This window comes from Nannospalax galili, unplaced genomic scaffold, assembly GCF_000622305.1.
Source record: "Nannospalax galili isolate Female #2095 unplaced genomic scaffold, S.galili_v1.0 scaffold281, whole genome shotgun sequence".
In the NCBI taxonomy this organism is placed as follows: Eukaryota; Metazoa; Chordata; class Mammalia; order Rodentia; family Spalacidae; genus Nannospalax; species Nannospalax galili.
Window position 1 is genome coordinate 7,783,025 of NW_008349068.1, and position 19,350 is coordinate 7,802,374.

Here is a 19,350-nt window from a genome sequence, read left to right on the forward strand (position 1 = left end):
ATATTTGGTACAGTCATTTTGTTTGAAGAAAGAGTTCCATTCATTGCTTTAAAAACATGGGGTTGGTGGTAGCACTGTAGAAACAAATATTCTAGGGAATGTGGAACCAAAAGTAGCTGAAATGACTTTCCGTAAATTATACTTATTTTTTCATTTCAAATTCCATGAATTGTATTTTATTACTGTTATTACAGTAGAAGAACATAAAATTATTTCTGTCTCAATTTTAAGAATCAAAGACATTTTTAGAATTTGAGAGACAAATGAGACATTAAGGCTTCTGGAGTCAGAAAATCTTTGACATTTACTATATTTTTTTTAAAAAAGGCACACATCTCAAGGTGTCACTTTAGACTCTTTGGGTTCAAAGATTTTTCCTTCCCCTGTGTTAAGTTTAAATTTCTATTTGGTTTCTTTCTCTACAGACAACACACATGGAAACACCTTTACTGTTTCCCCCTCTTTCCAGGTTATGTTTTCTCTTGAGCAGATTCAAATCCAGATTAGCTGTAATAGGATTCCAGGATGTGGGCAGATGTCTATTTGTCACTGACGATCTGTCTTGCAATCAAGTCTCTCATTATTTCATTGGTACCACCATAGATTGGCTGAACTCGAGCATCCACATAAGCTCTAGATAAATGAGGGTTAATTGAATTTAGATAAATGAGACAGTAGAAAGTTTAAATTCTATCTCTCCAGATAATTATTAAAGTATTTACTTCATAAAACATAAGCAGTAAAAGTTCTTCATAAATAACATTCTATAGTACAGTACTGAGTCATCCTAGGATGGTATACCAAAAGCCCATTAAGATATTGATAATCTATATAGCTTTTAGTTTGCTTAACGACATTATCAAATCAAAACAACATTTAGGTACATTTTATCTGACATAATTTTATAAAATTGAGCACATATAACAGAAATCTGAAAAGTCTGCTTTAAATTTAGAAATGCATGGAGTATCTTAGTTTCTTATTATCTTTTTAGTTTACCCCAGAAATTTGAGATCCACTGATTCTTAAGGCAAAAAAAAGAGAAATTACTTTTTTTTATTATTTTTATTTTATGTGTATGAGTGTATTGCCTGCATGTATGTGAGTGTACCAGTGTCGTACAATGCCAGAAGTCAGAAGAGGGCTTCGGATTCCCCTGGAACTGGAGTTAAGGACGGAACGTAGCTGCCATGTGGGAGCTGGGAATCAAACCCGGGTCCTCTGCAAGAGCAGTCAGTGCTCTTAACCACTGAACCATCTCTCCAGCCCCGAGAAATTACTTTTTTCCTGGCGTTCCTTTAAATCTCATTACCACAACCACCACCTGATTTTTTAGAAAATATTTTTCTCACAAAGTTAACAAGTAGCTTATGCTGGGGGAAATGATTAACAATAACATATGGGGTTAAGCACACACAGATATACACACACAATCAGGAATTCACTTTTTTGTTGTTCCGATGCTAGAACTGAATCAGTGCCCCACCAGGCAAGAGCGCTACCACTGAGCCCTGTCTTAGCCCTAGGAATTCACTCAACAGCTACATTAGCAACTATTTAGTTGTTTTTCTCTTTTTTCTTTTCAATTTAACCTCTTAGCTGTGGAATCACTAGGGATAAATATTATTGTTTTACAAGTAAAAAGAATCAGAGAAGTTAATACATTTACTGATTAATGATTACCATGTACTGGTCACATAACAGATGATTGTCAGACTGGAACAAGAATGTAGGTGACTTGGCAAGTGTACCTTATTACATCACTACACTGAATTGGCGCAGTCATGTGGAGCTAGTTTTTATGTTTTGAACTTTGTGCAGTAGGCAAATTTAAAGGCATGTCTTTCTCAAATATAAAATTTGGGTTTTAATAAATTACTTAATTTCTAAAACTCAAAGGAACATGACCAACTCTGAACTTACACTATTTTGTATTTGTTAGGATACCTCACAGACAAATGGGCCCTCAGTTACTATTTACTGATGTAATTTACTGCATTATAAAGGAAATTAAAAATCTCAGTACTTTCTGATAGAATTTTAAAAACTATTTTTGTCTTTTTAAAATTTTAATTTTTACTTGATTTTTTAAAATTTCATACATAATATCCTAATCATCTTTATACTCCCTTCCCCACTGGCAATCTCCCATAGTCCCACCCACTGGAATTCATGCATTCTGTCAGGGTTTGTGTTAAGGCTTACTGAGTTAAGTTAGTGTCCCCAGACATCCCTCAGTGCAAGTTCATTCACTGAGGTTGAATCAGCCTATCTAGAGTCCCTCCTTCTAAGAAGATCAGTTCTTACTCACGCTGCAGTAATTAGCTGCCAACAGTTCTTCAACTAAAATTGGGGCCTGTTGCCCATTTTATGAGTGTATTATCTGAATGTATGTAAGTGCATCCATGTCATCAATGGCCACAGATATCAGAAGAGAGCATCAGATTCCCCTGGAAGTGGAGTTACTGACAGTTGTTAGCTGCCATGTAGGTACTGGGAATTGAACCCAGGTCCTCTGCAAGAGCAGCCAGTGCTCTTAACCCTTGAGCCATCACTCCAGCCCCTCTGATATAAATTTTAAAATGTATATACATTTCTGTTTTCATAATCCATCCATCCCCTGGAAGATTTTATTTTTCTCTACAAAACTAAGCACTTGAATCTTGAAGATTTTTCTTACATTCCAGCTTACTTCAGCAATCCCAATGCTTTTAGATGTTTCTGGCCTGGGTTGGACATTTATTGTTCATATTAAAGAAGTTCTACCAGAGTACGTAATGACAGAGATCAGTAGACTTTTCATAAGTTACTAATTAAATTTAGGTAACTAAAATTAACCAGAGAAAGGCAGCAGAAGAAATGTTTAACTGCACTGCACAAAACTCTCCATTTTGGGCTGTTCCTCCTAGGGTGGCAGAGAACATCTCAGATGTCCAACCCTAAGCTTAACAAAACTTAAAAAAAACCCACATGCTGAAGATTATCTAAAAATTTTTACAATTTTGAATGGAAACAAAATATCTCTTTTACCTGAGGCCAAAATAACAAATTCACCCACTGTTTGTCTGTCTGTGTGTGCATGTGTGTTTCTGTGTCTGTCTTCTCTGTGTAGAGTTCTCAATCAACACACACACACACACACACACACACACACACACACAAATAATGTAGCTTAATCTATAAGAATCACAAGTAGAATGATTTCCTTTAAATCAAAGTCTGTATACTATCCCCACATACTGTCTAATGTGATATCAGGTAATATTAGGAAGTCCTACATCTTAGGGGAAAGAGTAGTCTAGATAAAGAGTCACATAATCTTTGAACTGGCAAGGGAGCCAAGAATGGTGATTATTTTGAGTACAAGTGTCTCAAACTGAAAACATTTTAAATAAGTTATCAAGCTACAGGTTTTCTTGCTACTGACAGAAAGGAATAGACTTCAAGAAACAAGAGACCCTGGCCTATGCTGTGCTCTAACCTTAAGCTACCAAGGCAGCTGACTTCTCTTCCCTTCTCATGTGCTTCTTGGAATCTACACTACATTGATGTTGAGTCAATATATGCCTGCTTTCCCAGTAGCGGTTGTGACAACAGAGCTCAAGCACAAGGCTATAAACTTCCATTATTATTTTACTTTTAAAACACTTTGAATATTATAAATAAGATGATGAAGACTGGCAAAACAAAAACATGGGAAAAATTCTGATAAGTTTTCAAAAGAAAAACCTCCTTTCGGTGAAAGCCTATGCTGAAAGGGTGTACCAAAATCTCAGTCAAAGGACTTATTTGAGAAAAAAGAAAAAGGCTTCACACTTTTATTCTTTTTTTATTTTTCTTCTTTTTGAGACAGGGTCTCACTATGTACCCTGGCCAGTCTGGAAATCACTATGTAGACCAGGAGAACTCACAGAGATCCACCTGCCACTGCCTCTGGAGTGCTAGGACTAAAGGAGTGTGCCATCACACCTGCCCCACGGTTATATTCATTTTCTTTATTTTAATTTTATGTATATGAATGTTTTGCCTGAATGAATGAAAGCATATCCATGCATGCAATGCCTGCTGAGGCCAGAAGAGGATGTTGGATACCCTGGAACTGAAGTTATGGATGGATATTAGCTGCCATGTGGATGCTGGGAACCAAAGCTGGGTCCTCTGTAAGAGCAGACAGTGCTCTTAACCACCCATGCTTACAGTCTTAAAGAGAAAAAAAAATCCTGATTGATGCTGTTTATTATGCAAGCTAGTCTTTCTGTATTGCTATCTTGTTTTGTTTGGTTTTGTTTGTTCTTTTCAAAGCAGCTTGGAATGGTGGACAATGGTAGATTGCTTGCTCAATATGTGCAAGGCCCTAGGTTCAATCCCTGTGACCACTTCTGAGAGTTAATACTTATTATCAATTTGACAGGGTCTGAAAACAACTAGGTCACATGACTCTGGGCATAGCGATGAGGGATTCTGAACCATTCCCTGGGCTTATGTTCTGGACTCAAGATATAACTGGACTAGCTGTCTCAACTCCTGCCCTGGGACTTCCCCTGCCACAGTGGACTGTGCCTTCAAACTGTGAGCAAAAAAAAAAAACCCTCTTCCTTCTGTTGCTTTTGTCAGGGTATTTTATCATACCAATGAGAACAGTAACTAATACAACTACAAAAAATAAACTAAAAGATAAATTAAAAAGTGATGTATCTTTTAAAGCTAAGTATCAAGTGTTAAAGTATACTGGAGGGGCTTGAGATATGGCTCAGTAAAGAGCACTGGCTGCTCTTGCAGAGGACCCAGCTTCGGTACCCAGCACCCACATGGTGGCTAACAAGTGTCCATAACTCCAGTTCCAGGAGACTTAATGCCATCTTCTGGTCTCTGTGGGCATGGCACAACTTGGGTGCACTTATATACATGCAGGCAAAATCACACATGCGTATGAGGTGTTTTGATCAAATCCATGCCCACTCTCCCCCAACCAACTCCTCCCATATCTCCCCATCACTTTTTCCTGAAAAACTTCATGTACTCTTTCTTTTTATGGGGTTTGTTACCTCTGAAGAGGTAACCCTAAAATCTTTTAGGAATTAGATAAAAGATCCCAAATACTTTTGACATTTTTGGCCTTTGGAACAGAGTATGCTGCTAAGAGGTCCAAGGACATTTTGATTTTTAGCCAAGAAACTGGCTACTTTTCTTTGGGGTCTTTTTACCCTAACTGCCTAGCCAGTTTCTACCTCCTATTCTTAACACACCATCCCTTGAAGAGGTTACCCAAATTGCCAATAGGGAATCAGGATGCAGACTGCTGAGCTGATCTTCTTAAAGGGAAGAACTCTAGATAGGCTGACTAGACCTCAGTGGAGGTACTTGCACTGAGGGATGTCTAGGAACACTAATCTGACATGATAAGCCTTAACATAAACGACAGAATGCATGAACTCCCGTGGGGGGTGCGGGGCTATGGGAGGCTGCCAATGGAGAAGGGGTATAAAGATTAAGATATTCTGTAAAAAATACACAAAAATGCAATAAAAAGTTTTAAAAAACACACACACAAAAATAAGTAAATAAATATTAAAAATAAGCAAATAAATAAAAATAGACTCATCCCTTTCTTTAAAAATAAAATCCTAATGGTAAACCAGTAAAGTATATTCATACTTGCATGAATATATTCCATAATCAGTTGAAAAATGAAGACTTACTACTTTCTTTCCCTCTCTATTTGTTATACAAAGTACAGTAAAGAAATTTTCTTCTCTTTTCCAATAAGAAAAGCATCATAGAGCAGCCATACTTACTTTGCAATCGGGTACTCCCACATGTATCCCCAGCCTCCATGGAGCTGTACACATTCATAAGCTACACTGTTCTGTAATTCAGATGCCCTAAGATGACCAAAATAACAAGCAGAAAAGGAAAAGTTGAAATGGAAATTCATGAGGTACTTTATAATCAATAAATAATTTATTTATCAAGCCATTCAAAGAAGCCTATCTAACAGCTAGGGAAGATGACACAAAATACATAGGAAATAAACTTTAAAAGAATTTTCACATAAAGAATACCTTCCTCATCTTTATTTCTGACTAGGTTTTTATTAAGGTTGGCAATAATATATGGAAATTGCTATTAAGATTTCACTATTTTGGTGGGTTGGGGATGTAGTTCAGTTGGTAGTGTACGTGCCCAGCAGGCTCAAATTTCTAGGTACAAACCCCAGCACCACATAAACATGGGGTGATGGCCATGCCTGCAGACAGGAGGATCAGAAGTCCAAGGCCAACCTCTGGTACATGCTGAGTGGGAGGCCACCTTGGCTACATGAGACCTTGCCTTAAATAAAAGGATTCCCGGCCAGACATGGTGGTGCATGCCTTTAATCCCAGCACTCCGGAAGCAGAGGCAGGCGGATCTCTGTGATTTCCAGGCCAGCCTGGTCTACATAGTGAGTTCCAGGCCAGCTGGGGCTACAGGGGAAAGAAAGAAAAAAGGATTCCCATTCCTCGGTGATAATTTTAACTAACTTTTAAATCCATAAAATTATAGAGATTTAGAGATATTATGCACCTGAATATAAAATGAGATAGTTCAAGATTCTTTTCCAATAGTGGGCAACATAAGCAAAAGCAGGAAAAAACACATTTTCAATAATTCTTAAACGCTACATAATACCAGAACTTAGGAGAGGAAGGTATTAGGATCAGGAATTCAAGTTCATTTTTGGCTACAAAGGGAGTCTGAGGCCAGATTGGGCTACATGAGACCCTGTCTAAAAACAATAAAAACAAAAGTTTTTTTTAACTAAACACAAAACAGGGAGGCTATGCCTAAAAAACACACTCACTCCCAACATAAAAACTAACAGACAATTCTCTGATGCAATAATTGGAATTCAATAATTTTTGTATTTGACAAGTATTTCAGTGGAAGATTTACTAGTTACAGCACTTGCTGCCCAGTGTTCAGCATCATTGTATACATAAGCCTCATATTTCCAAAGCACAAAGACAGTAGCTATACAAAATCTAACCCAAAGGTGGACGTGGTGGCGCATACCTTTAGTCTCAGCACTCCGGAGGCAGAGGCAGGTGGATCTCTGTGAGAATGAATCCAGCCTGCTCTATATAGCAAGTGCCAGGGCAGCTGGGGCTACAGGGAGACCCTGTCTCAAAAACAAAAAAGATTTAGTCCTAAAATTATCTATTATTCTTTTCTGTACCTTTTTCCTTAAGCCAAAGAACTTGCTCTAAGTATAAAATGTTTCCCCTCAAAGTGTAAGTGCCTAGTAACTTCACATTCCCTTTGAATCTGATAATTTATTATTATAGAAACCATTACACAGAGAACCATTCTGCATAGTTCCTCTTGTCTAGTAATGACAAACAGAACTCAAGTTAATAAATAATTACAGGAATTTTTTTTCAGGCTACTTTTCGGATGTTATGTGAGAATTTTTTTTTTTTTAAAGGAGGCCAATCACTGCTCCACAATCTGATTTAGACCACATGTTTTTGCATCTTAAAACACTTATAGCCCCTATAAAACTCTTATAGGGGCTTTTTTAAAAAAATATTTTTTTATTTATTATTTTTATGTGTATGAGTGTACTGCCTACATGTATGTGAGTCCACCCATGTTGTGCAATGCTGTGGAGGTCAGAAGAAGGTATCAGATTCCCCTGGAACTGGAGCTAAGGACGGTTTGTAGCTGCCATGTGGGTGCTGGGAATTGAACCTGGGTCCTCTGCAAGAGCAGTCAGTGCTCTTCACCGCTGAGCCATCTCTCCAGCCCCTTAAGCTGATCTTTCACACTACTGTTAATCATCTTTAATTCAAATGAAAGTCTTTCTAAACTTAATAGAACTTTTCCTCCATTCACTAAATAGAACAGTTGCCATGTATGACCTAGACAGTCAATAACTCAGTATTTTTCTTAGATCTGTAAAACACCAGAAATTCTATTCAATTTAAACATTTCACAGATAACAAAAGTTGTCCCTGAGGGAATTAGGTTTAGTTGGAGTTCTGTTACAGAACTGGGACTCCATTTCCGGAGTTCCACCATTCTGTTCTTCCAGTCTTGTTCTGTCACTCTTCTGATAATCTGAAACTAAACTATTACTTAAATGAGATACGCAGTCATCCTACTTCAGTCTCTTAACATTTTCCTTCCAATAACAAGATATAAACTAAATCCCAACTTGAATAATTTTTAACACATTATAAATAGACCTAATAGGGGGCTAGAGAGATGGCTCAGTGGTTAAGAGCACTGGCTGCTCTTGCTGAGGACCTGAGTTTGGTTCCCAGCACCCACATGGTGTCTAACAACCATCTATAATTCTGGTTCCAGCGGATCTGACGCCCTCTTCTGGCCTCCATGAGCAGTGCAAGCATGAGTGCACTTACATACATACATGCAGGCAAAACACTCATACACATAATTTAAAATTTTTTAAATAGACCTAATAGGGCTTTCAGCAGCTTTTTTTTTCTAAGTTGATTCTTACTGCCATTTTTCATTTACAGAGACTTCCTCCTTTAACGTGCTCAACACTGTGTAGAGAGCTGGCTGGATTCCACAGGAATCTGAACAAACCACATTTTAATTACAGTAATGTGCATACCAATATTTTGCCATGGAAGCGGAGGCTGAGTCCAGACGCTTTGCTTCATGCAGTTGCAGACAGCTGTCCACAAAAGCTCTGGTTACACAAATGTGTGTTTTTAATTCTGCTAGTTTATGCTGCACCGTCTTGTGTTGAAAGGGAAAAGGAGCATGTTAAAAGAACAGGTTTTGACTCAGCATCTCAAACACTTACATAATAACAAATTTTTAAATCAAAACACAAGTGGAATTGTGGGGGTTTTCCTCCAATAAAGGGCATATGTTAAGTAACTTAAATGAAAAAAAAACAGCATATTTTAATGTTTAAAAGTCATATGAAATATGTAAAAACATGTAAATACATAAAGATAAATACATATCGTAATTTAAAGGAAACTACTTTAAGAAAAATCATGACCCTTAATGTGTGAGCACCATCTTGTGGTACAATCCTTTGCATACAGCTGCTAAAAACACCCATTTCTCCAGAGAGTAGTAAATCCTTAAACATCTATTCTGTATTAATAAAATTAAGACTATGCACTTCTCTATTGTGCCTCTTTGCTTTCAGGTAAAATAATAAAGTAACAAGCTAGATGGACGAGAGAGATTAATATAATCATATATACATCATCAAAATATTATGTTAATAATCACTTATAATATTAAAAACAGAATCAGAGCAAGCAGAGATCAAAAGCACCCTACAACCTCTGAATAATGTTTCACCTAGTCTCCAACTACACTGAACTGTCAGGGTTATCTGCCTCCTCCTGCTGACCAAGGACACCCAACAACTGTGAGCTTGGAAATCATTCTGTTTAGACCATTCTCAATTGTTCCTGCTCGGTCTGCCTTCAATCCAGTTCTATTTCACTGACTCCTGGCTCTCACACCCTGAACTCTGAGTTTACATCTGTTCTCCCTGGCACCAGCTCTTGAATCTCCTTCAGGAAACTGGCTTGACTTTGGGTAGCCTCCAAAAGTACACCCTATTCTGACTTCTGAAGTCTGAGGCCCATTTATAGCCAACTGGCACCCTCTTCCCTGTGGAAATTAGGATAGAAACAATTTTGGTCATTCTGCTATGGAATTCATGAGACATTCACTGTGGCTAACAGAAGGAGCACACATGGCAGGTAGTGATGAAAGTGGTGCCCTGAAACTTAAATTAGGTATTAATCTATACTCTTCCACTAAGTCCAAAGGCAGGTGTGAGTTCTCAAAAGAGGTTGTGGGGCTAGTTTCCTGGAGGATGTTGAACCTATTTTTTTTTTACTTATTATTTTATTTTATGTGTATGCCTATATTACCTACATGTAGGTAAGTGCACCCGTGTCGTGCAATGCCCATGGAGGACAGAAGAGGCTGTTGGATCCCCTGAAGCTGGAGTTACGGACAGTTGTTAGCTGCCATGTGGGTTCTGGGATTCAAACCCAGGTTTTCTACAAGAATAGTCAGTGTTCTTAACTGCTGAGCCATCTTTCCAGCCCCTTGAACCTATTTTTATACTGCTGGCTATGGTGATTCTCAAAACACGAAACTGAATCTTTCAGTGTGACTGGTGGTAGGCAGTTCTGGTACTTTTTCATTTCTGGAAAATCAAAGAATGGGACCATAATAATGATCCAGGGCAGGGCACAACCTGAAATAGGCTTTGGAGAACAGATCCTTCATGGTATACCTACTTTCATGCTGATCAAAAGTCCAAGTGTCTTTTTCCCCACACTGTTCTAGAAACAGTATAACCAGCACCTAATAATTCCAAAACAGCAGTGGGAAGACCTGGGTGTCCTGCCTCTGATTCTGAACATGCTGCATGTTCTAACTTTTCCTATATCCCTATCTACTAATTATATATTTAGCTTGGTCTAATCTCTATCCTTTAATCCACATAAAATCCCCACTCTACCTCACACATTCAAGTTTATTAAGAGAAAAATCCAGAGTGATCAAATAATTGCCTATAGATATTTGAAACAGAAGAGGAAATATTACCTGAAACTGAGTTCTAAGTCCACCCCCGGCTTAATTCACTGAAACTATATAACATTTCATTTGGGGAAATAAAGAGGGGCTGGGGGAAATCTGACAATTCTCAAGAAAGTCTGCCTTCTATTATACCAACATGTGAAGATCTTGGCACTATCTCACATCAAAGCTGTTCTATGAGACTACTTGGAGCTTCTAGAAGCTGAAGTTAAAATTCAGACAAGGATGGAGGATTAGAATTCCTGTCTCAGCACATCTACTAGGTTCAGAGGTCTGAAAAAAAAACAACGCTGCCAAGAGGTTGTCATTTACTGTCTGAAGATAAAGAGATTAAATATTTACATATTCTTGGCACCGAACTAGGAGCTACTAAACAGAGGAGGCCTTTGTGCTTTGTCACAGACACAGCTTCTTGAAAGTGCTCTCTAATGACCAAGCTGCTAATAATTCTATCTCCCCTTACTGGCACAATGCTTTTCCTGAAGGATCAACATGTTCATAGCAATATTTTTTAGATAGGGTCTCCCTGTAGCCCCCAGCTGGCCTATAACTCACTATGGAGACCAGGGTGGTCTCAATCTCACAGAAATCCCCCTGCCTCTGCTTCCTGAGTGTTAGGATTAAAAAAGTTACAATATTCGATAGTAGTAAAAAAAAAAAAAATGGACCTGCCATTTAAGAACAAATAATCTTGGACATGCACAGTGGCACATATCTGTAATCTCAGCTCTTGACAAGCAGAAGCAGGGGAACTGGAGTTCAAGGTCAGTTTAATGAGTGTCATTAAAAAAAGAAAAAGAAAAACAGAAATCACTTTGTAACTTACAAAGTGAACTGAATTAATAGAGCCTCTTTCAAAGATCTGAACAAGGGCCAGGTGGATGGCTCAGCAGGTAAAGGTACTTGCTGCCAAGTCTGATGACCTGAGTTCCATCCCAGAGGTCCACATGTTGGAGAGAGAGAATGGAGCTGACCTCTCTCTGACCACACACATTCCATGTCAGTATCTACCTATCTATCTATCTATCTATCTATCTATCTATCTATCTATCTACCTATCTACACACACACACACACACGCACACACACACACAAAGCAAACAAATTAAAATGTAATTTAATTTTTTTAAGCTATGAATGACAAGTATCTTGGAAATTTAAAACTTGGAAGATACCTTGGAATGGTTACCAAGCCCAGCAGTCATTTAAACAAAAGTCATTAAAACAAAATATATGTTATTATCATATATTATATTTAACTATAAAATTAAAAAATTCAACGTGCTACCAAATTTTATAGTTCATGCCCTACACAAAGTCTTAGGAACTGGATAGTCTCTTTTTGAATAAATGGAAGAAAAAAGTAGATTTTTCCCTCTTTCCTATTTCTTTCCCAAATACTTTGTGTCCTTAAAAATCAATAGTACAGGAGCTGGAGAGAGAGAGCTCAGTGGTTAAAAGCACTTGTTGCTCGCTCTTGCAGAGTTCAGTTCCCCGCACCCATGTGGTAGCTAACAACCATTCATAACTCCAGTTCCAGGAGACCTGACACTTTCTTCTGGCCTCCACAGCATTGTATGCATAGATGCATTTACATACACGCAGGCGAAACACTCATTTATCAGATGAAAATAAAAATGAAGTTTTTTTTTTTTTTGCTTTTTGTTTTTTTTAAAGAATGTGGGTTCTGAGCAGGGAATGGGTAGGAACAAGTAGATCTCTGTGAGATCTAGGCTAGCCTGGTCTATATAGTGAGTTCCAAGTCTGCTGGACTATAGGGAGACCCTGTCTCAAAAAACAAAACAAAAGCAAAAGAAAGAAAAAAAGAATGCAGGTTCTGGACTTAGAATACCTGTATAATTAGACATGCTACTTAACCTCTGCCTCAACTTCTCTGTCTATAAAATGAAGATAAATATGTCATTAATTTTTTAAATTTTATTATTTTTATTTTATGTGTATGTGTGTATTGCCTGCATGTAGGTAAGTGCACCCATGCCATGCAATGCTCAGGGAGGTCAGAAGAGGCTGTTGGATCCCCTGGGACTGGAGTTACAGACAATTGTTAGCTGCCATGTGAGTATTGGGATTCGAACCGGGGTCTTCTGCAAGAACAAACAGTGTTCTTAACCGCTGAGCCATCTCTCCAGTCCTGACAGTCATTATTATTAACATTCAAATTACATTGTTTTATCATCTATTTCAGGGTAAACCATGAACTGTGGTACTACCAATGGAATACACAGATTTTTAAAAACAAAAATCCTGTAACAACTGCTTCTTCAGTACGGTAACTCTCTAATCTAAAATGGAATTTTATGACATGTATCCAAATGGTCTGAAAGCCAAAATGTTCAAGATTCAAGAATTATAAAGAAAGAAATCAACAGTTATGTGCTCATAAAGTGGCATTTGGTCAAGTATAATGTGACATGTATAGGTCTTCTATTTCAGCTAAATAATTAGAAGTCAAATGTAACCAGCTCCAAAATAAAAGGCACAGAAACATACTATTTGTCCTCTCTGCATATATTCCTCACTTGAAATATGAAAATATCATTCAGCCAGGCATGATGGTGCATGCTGTTAAGCTCAGCACTCAGGATACAGAGGGAGGCAAATTCAAGACCATCTTTGTCTACATAGCAAGTTCCAGGCCAGTCAGAGCTACATAATAAGACCCTGTCTTAAAAAACTGTCAACAAACAAGCAAAAAAACAAAATACTCTTCAAAGACATGCGTATTTGGATTTTTAAAAATTTAAAGAACAGCTCAAAAATGTCAATACATACTAGGAAAACAATACTACTCTGCATTAAAAAAATGAAACTGTAGGGTCTGAGGAAATGGTTCAGTAGGCAAACTCCTTGTAATGAGGACCTGAGCTTGGATTCCCAGTATCTATATAAAAGCCAAGTATGGTGGTAAGTCCAGCACAGCGAGATGTAAAGACAGACTGTCGTGGCTTTCTGGCCAGTCAGTGTAGCTCAATCAGTAAGAGACAGGTTTAGTCTGAAAAACTAAGATGGAGCACAATGGAGGAAGATACCCAAAGCATCCACACATCCATGCACAAATGTGCAAACTTGCACATACACGTGCCCCCCTCCACACACACACTGGAGAATGCTAGAAGATTACTACTGCCATCTACTGAAACTTTAGTGAACTACCTGTGCAGGAAAATAACAAAACGATACTTGTTTGGAAAAATAGCATAAATTAAATATAGTTCATGTATTGCTTAACAGTTGGAAAACATTCTGAGAAAGAGGCCAATTAAACAATTTCATCATAGTGTGAACCACACTGTTTCCACACAAATCTAAATGGTGTAAGTCAAATGCAAAACAGGGTTGTCTTGATAAGCAAATAAGAGCCATGGTGAACCTAAAATGTCTGAGGATATTGCTGGCATTATGTTGCTTTAATGTAAACTTTTTTTTTTTTTGTCTTTTTGAGACAGGGTCTCCCTATAGCCCCAGCTGTCCTGGAACTCACTATGTAGACCAGGCTGGCCTTGAACTCACAGAGATCGGCCTGCCTCTGCCTCCCGAGTGCTGGGAATAAAGGCGTGTGCCACCATGCCCAGCTAATGTAAACTTCTTTAATGAAAGAAGGAATATAGCCTAAAGCAATGACAACAAAGAGTATAATATATAACATGTTTATTATCAAGTATTATATACCTGACAACATACAATACATATGCTATGTAAGTTTACAAGGCTGATAAGATTATTCACACCAACATTTCCACCAACATACCTTGAGCTGCAACCTTATGATAGCTACATCACCAGGTCACATATGCTTACTCACCAAAACATTGCTACATAGCACATGACTGCACTTTAAATTATTTTTATTACATTTATTTACTGTGTATGCATATGGGGGGGGGGCACATGCCACAGTGCGTGTGTTCCAAGTCAGAAAATAACTCCCAGGAGTTGGTTCTTGCCTCCTCCCACCTATGGGTTCTTGGGATCAAACTCAGGTCATCAGCTTTGGTGGCAAGCACCTTTATTCACTAAGCCATCTCCCCAGTCCCACGACTTCATGTTAAAGGAAATCTTTTCTCTTATGGGAAAATAGTATAGACCAGTTTCTACTTCCTTTATGGTTAAATGTCAAATCACGTTTTCTGAACTGTTCAGGCAATCTTGGTAACTTTTTAAAAAGATTTATTTTATTATTTCTGTGTCTGTGTATGTAGATGTGGATGTGTATACGAGTGCTTTAGGAGGTCGGCTGCAACCCTGGAGCTGGAGTTATAGGTGGCTATGAGCCACCCAACATGAGTGAGTGCAGAGAAGCAAATTCAGGTTCTCTGGAAGAGCAGCAAGTGCTCTTAACTGCTAAGTCATCCTTTCTGCCTCCAATCTGGGTAATATTATTGTCATCTTTTAAATAATCTAATATGAAACTCATAAACATAGGAAAAGTTCATTTACAAAATAAAGAAAATAATATCTAGTTGGCTTCATTTTTATGATGGTCAGAATAATAATAATAATAATAATAATAAACATTTTAAAAAACATCTCTGAAGTAAAACTAGTGGTGTTCGGACTTGAGATGTGAGCGGTACTGATTCCACATTGAGCACAGATGAGAAAGCTGCATCGTGATACCAAGTGGTATAACTTCCTTCAGTCTGCCTAGAAATCTTAGTGTGTTTTTCTAGATTCATAGTTATCAAATTACAAATATGTGCTCAGTGAAACAAAAACAAATGACACGTGTGTCAGTGTTTTCAGGAGGAGATTATCAGTATTTTGACAATTAGCTACAGTACAAAGCTATCCCTAAATCACTGGACCTTTGACAACACTGTCTAAGACGTTAAACACAAGTGACGTTGCATATCACTGTACACAGCATTTTTGAGTGCCTAGAACATCAAGAATTGCCAGGCAGCATTCCAGGTACTTCATGTGAACTATTCTACCAAATCCTCATAGTGACCTTATGAGAGAGCTGCTAATATTATTCATATGTAAAAAAAATATTTCCATTTATGAATAAACCCAAGTCTGACAAACTTCAAGAATTTACAATTATATGATCTTACAGTTTCACATGTCAAATGAACTTTACAAATCTTACAAACAAGAAAGTATTCTCCAAGAACACAACTTGCCTAGATTATAATGAGCTCGGAAGCTGTGCTAGGATTTAGCTCGCACTTGAATAATCTCTATAGTGTTGGTCCTATAATACTACTAAGATGCCTTTGTGTCCCTTCACAAAGCCCTTCAGTCAAACCCATTCTACTTAATAATTAATGCCAGGTCTAAGTTTTCTGACAAATGTAATGATTGCACTGCTTCTACACGAACTTGCGGGTTCAGAGTTTGAGGCCATTCCCTCCTCCTGGAGTCGTCTTTCCTCTTGGCTTGCTGACAACGCTCCAATCAGCTTCTCCTTTCTTTTGTCTTTGTTACCATTTTCCTCAAGACTCCATCCTAGTTCTCTTATCTTTGCATTTCTACTCTCTTTCCTCTAAGGATCTCAACCATTTTCTCCTTTCTAATACCATCTTATATCAAAATTATGCTTAATTAATGTTTCACCTAGACTGAAATGAGATGACTATTTATAAACTAACACAGGACTGTAAGGAAAAGCTTACCTGTAAGTGTGCAACAGTTTTCCCGAAAGCTTTTCTTTGCTTAACATAGTTCCTGGTTTCTTCAAACATGAACTCACAGGCGGAAATTGCCAGATCAGCAATTAACAGTCTTTCCTGTAACCCCAAAATTAAGTTAAACATTATTACATAAATGATTTTCACACCATTTTAGTAAGTCCTATAAATAATCTTTATAATAAATTACTAAAGATTAAATTCTTAACTTTTTATAAGAAAAGATTCTCAGAGATTTGTGATTCTTTTAACATATCTAAGAATAATGCTCTCAAACAAATGCTTAATTTACATTAGTGGCTATCTTTATTATATATATATATATGTAATTAACTTTCACAGATGATTATTTTTACTTATTGTTCTCTCGGTATTACATAACAATATATCTGTAGAAACAGTTATACTGGCATGTAAGGCCCAATGATTAGACAACTATATTTCCAAACCATAGGCATGACTATATGGCTGAAACTTTTCTCTTTGAGCTTAACCCCTCCCCTTTGATTCAGTTCTTTAAAACCTTTTTTTGATGACATTTCTTTAAAAACTGCTAAAAGGAGGGCTAGGGAGATGGTTCAGTGGTTAAGAACACTGACTCCTCTGGCAGAGGACCCGGGTTTGATTCCCAGCACCCACATGGCAGCTACGAATCATCCTTAACTCTAGTTCCAGGGGAATCCAAAGCTCTCTTCTGACCTCCGTGGCACTGCACAACACGGGTGCACTCACATACATGCAGGCAATACACACATACACATAAAATAAAAATAATAAATGAAATAGTTAAAATTTAAATATTTAAAATTTAACTTACAGTTGAGAAGCTGAAATCATTCCAAAGAGGAATCACAGAAATAAAACACCTATTTTCCTTACTTTTGTTAAATTTTGTTTGGAAAGTCCTGGGTTCCGTTATTTCCTTATCTACCCTATAACACTGATACTTCTTTGTGTGGTGGTTCATGCCTTTAATCCCAGCACTCGGGAGGCCAGCCTGGTCTACATAGTGAGTTCCAGGCCAGCTAGGGCTACAGGGAGACCCTGTCTCAAAAAGACAAAAAAAATAAATAAAAAAACAAGAAAAAACATTATACTCAAATGATTGCTTATATGACAAGTTCTGCATGCATGGACTTATTATGGTTCTTTATCATTTTATTTTAGCTCAACATCCAATCAAAAAATGGAATGTAAACATCTACGACCTGTGGAAGCTCCTGCATGAGGTAGTAGAATCCTTTATTTTCTTCTCCAAGTAGTGCATTAGCTGGCAACCGGACATCTTCAAAGAACAGTTCTGCAGTGTCCTAAGAAATGTACAATTAAGTCAAGAATCAGCTCATTATAATTTCCCAATAACCCAGTAAGGTGATTTACTATTTCTATTGAAGAAAAAATAAAGAACAAATAGTAAGTGATAAACCAGGGATTTAAATCCAATTCCATGTGATTCCATAAGGTGTAGTTTCCTCACCACAATAGTCACTCTCTAGGCACTAGGAAGAATTCCTAACACATATTAAGCAAAATGTTTTCTAGTATTGTATATAAAAAATACTTTCTGTTCTTACTTCATCATTTTCTCTCTCAACTTCACAGATTGCTTATTACCATGCAGTTAACTTTCCCCTTTCAAAAGCACATATTGAGAATACCCTGATTCCTTTCCATGACTGAGCTCCAGGCAGAGATACAGTGACATTTCTGAAAAGAAATCTCCTCTGCCATCTCTTAAACACATACTCTGGCAATTCAGCCAAGGAAGGTACCACAGGTAATTTTGTTCGTCAACTTTCTGATTGCTCAGTCTGTTAACAGAACATGACACATTATTACCTACCTGGGCCTTCAATCCCATTTTATGTAGCTTCCGTCCCTTGATAAATCCTTTCATTCCATTTTCCACCAGAAAAAGGCTTATGCCATGGGCAGGGGAGCGAGCTTCACGATTTGTGACGGCAACTACAATCACAACATCACTTAACCACCCATTAGTGATGAATACCTGCAAAATACCAAAAATACTATAATGCTCTGCAATAGTCAGGCCCACGTGCAAGTCAGGGCTGGGGGAAACTCATGAACAAGGACTAGAGCAGGCAGGACACACTCCCCACCTCTCCCTACAGGGGACCCAGGCACGTGCAGGGTTGACTCTTCAAAATGAGGTTATTCAAGAGCAGGGGACAAATCACTAGTGATTCAAAAAGGAAGTTTATACATTTTCTCACTATTAATTTTATAAATACTAATAGAAACTAACAATTATGTCTTTAAAATAAAACAAGATAGCATATTCAGATGATGAACTGAATTTCAGAGGGAGTTACAGAGAAGAAAAGGGAACCTTCTCTAAATGGCATTGTAGGCTTAGGTTTATCAGTTTTTTAAAGGAAACAGTTTTGTTTTGTTTTGTTTTGTTTAATAGATGGACTATTTCTTTCTTTTAAATTTTATTTATTATTTTTATGTGTATGCGTGTATTGCCTGCATGCAGGTAAGTGCACCTGTGTTGTGCAATGCCCGCAGAGGTCAGAAGAGGCTGTCGGATCCCCCAGGACTGGAGTTATGGATAGTTGCTAGCTCCCATATGGGTGCTGGGATTCGAACCCTCCTCTTCTGCAAGAACAGTGTTGTTAACCACTGAGCCATCTCTCTAGCCCCCGGATGGAGAACATGGGGCTGGAGAGATAGGGCTGGAGAGATGGCACAGTGGTTAAGAACACTGGTTGCTCTTGCAGAGGACCCAAGTTTGATTCCCAGCACCCACATGGCAGCAAACAACCATCCATAACTCCAGTTCCAGGGGAATCTAATGCTCTCCTCTGTCCTCTGCTGGCATTGCATGATATGGGTGCACTCACACACATGCAGGCAATACACTCATTCAAACACATAAAATGGAAATAAATAAAATGTTAAAAAAATAAAAATAAATAAATAAAATGGCCTAAATAAGGAAAGTGTTACAGTTGAGGGGGAGAACAAACTAAACAGGGACATTAGCTGATGATGCTGACTCAGAAAACAAAATACATCCAGAGCAAACAATAACTGGTGCCTCATTCTGCACCTTTCCTGGGTTGTTGTACCCTTT

General features: G+C 37.8%; 1 protein-coding gene across 1 annotated transcript in view; it reads right to left on the reverse strand.

The window, feature by feature from the left end:
• Window positions 1–285: 285 nt before the first annotated feature.
• The window catches only part of Acadl (acyl-CoA dehydrogenase long chain), a 43,996-nt gene continuing 24,931 nt past the window's right edge, over window positions 286–19,350 (reverse strand). The window contains exons 6-11 of the mRNA XM_008846244.3: window positions 18,094–18,258; window positions 17,459–17,560; window positions 16,236–16,349; window positions 8,624–8,751; window positions 5,796–5,882; window positions 286–633 (exon numbers count right to left, since the gene is read on the reverse strand). Coding sequence (XP_008844466.1) covers window positions 540–633; window positions 5,796–5,882; window positions 8,624–8,751; window positions 16,236–16,349; window positions 17,459–17,560; window positions 18,094–18,258 — 690 coding nt within the window. The 3' untranslated portion in view covers window positions 286–539. The remainder of the gene's footprint in view (window positions 634–5,795; window positions 5,883–8,623; window positions 8,752–16,235; window positions 16,350–17,458; window positions 17,561–18,093; window positions 18,259–19,350) is intronic.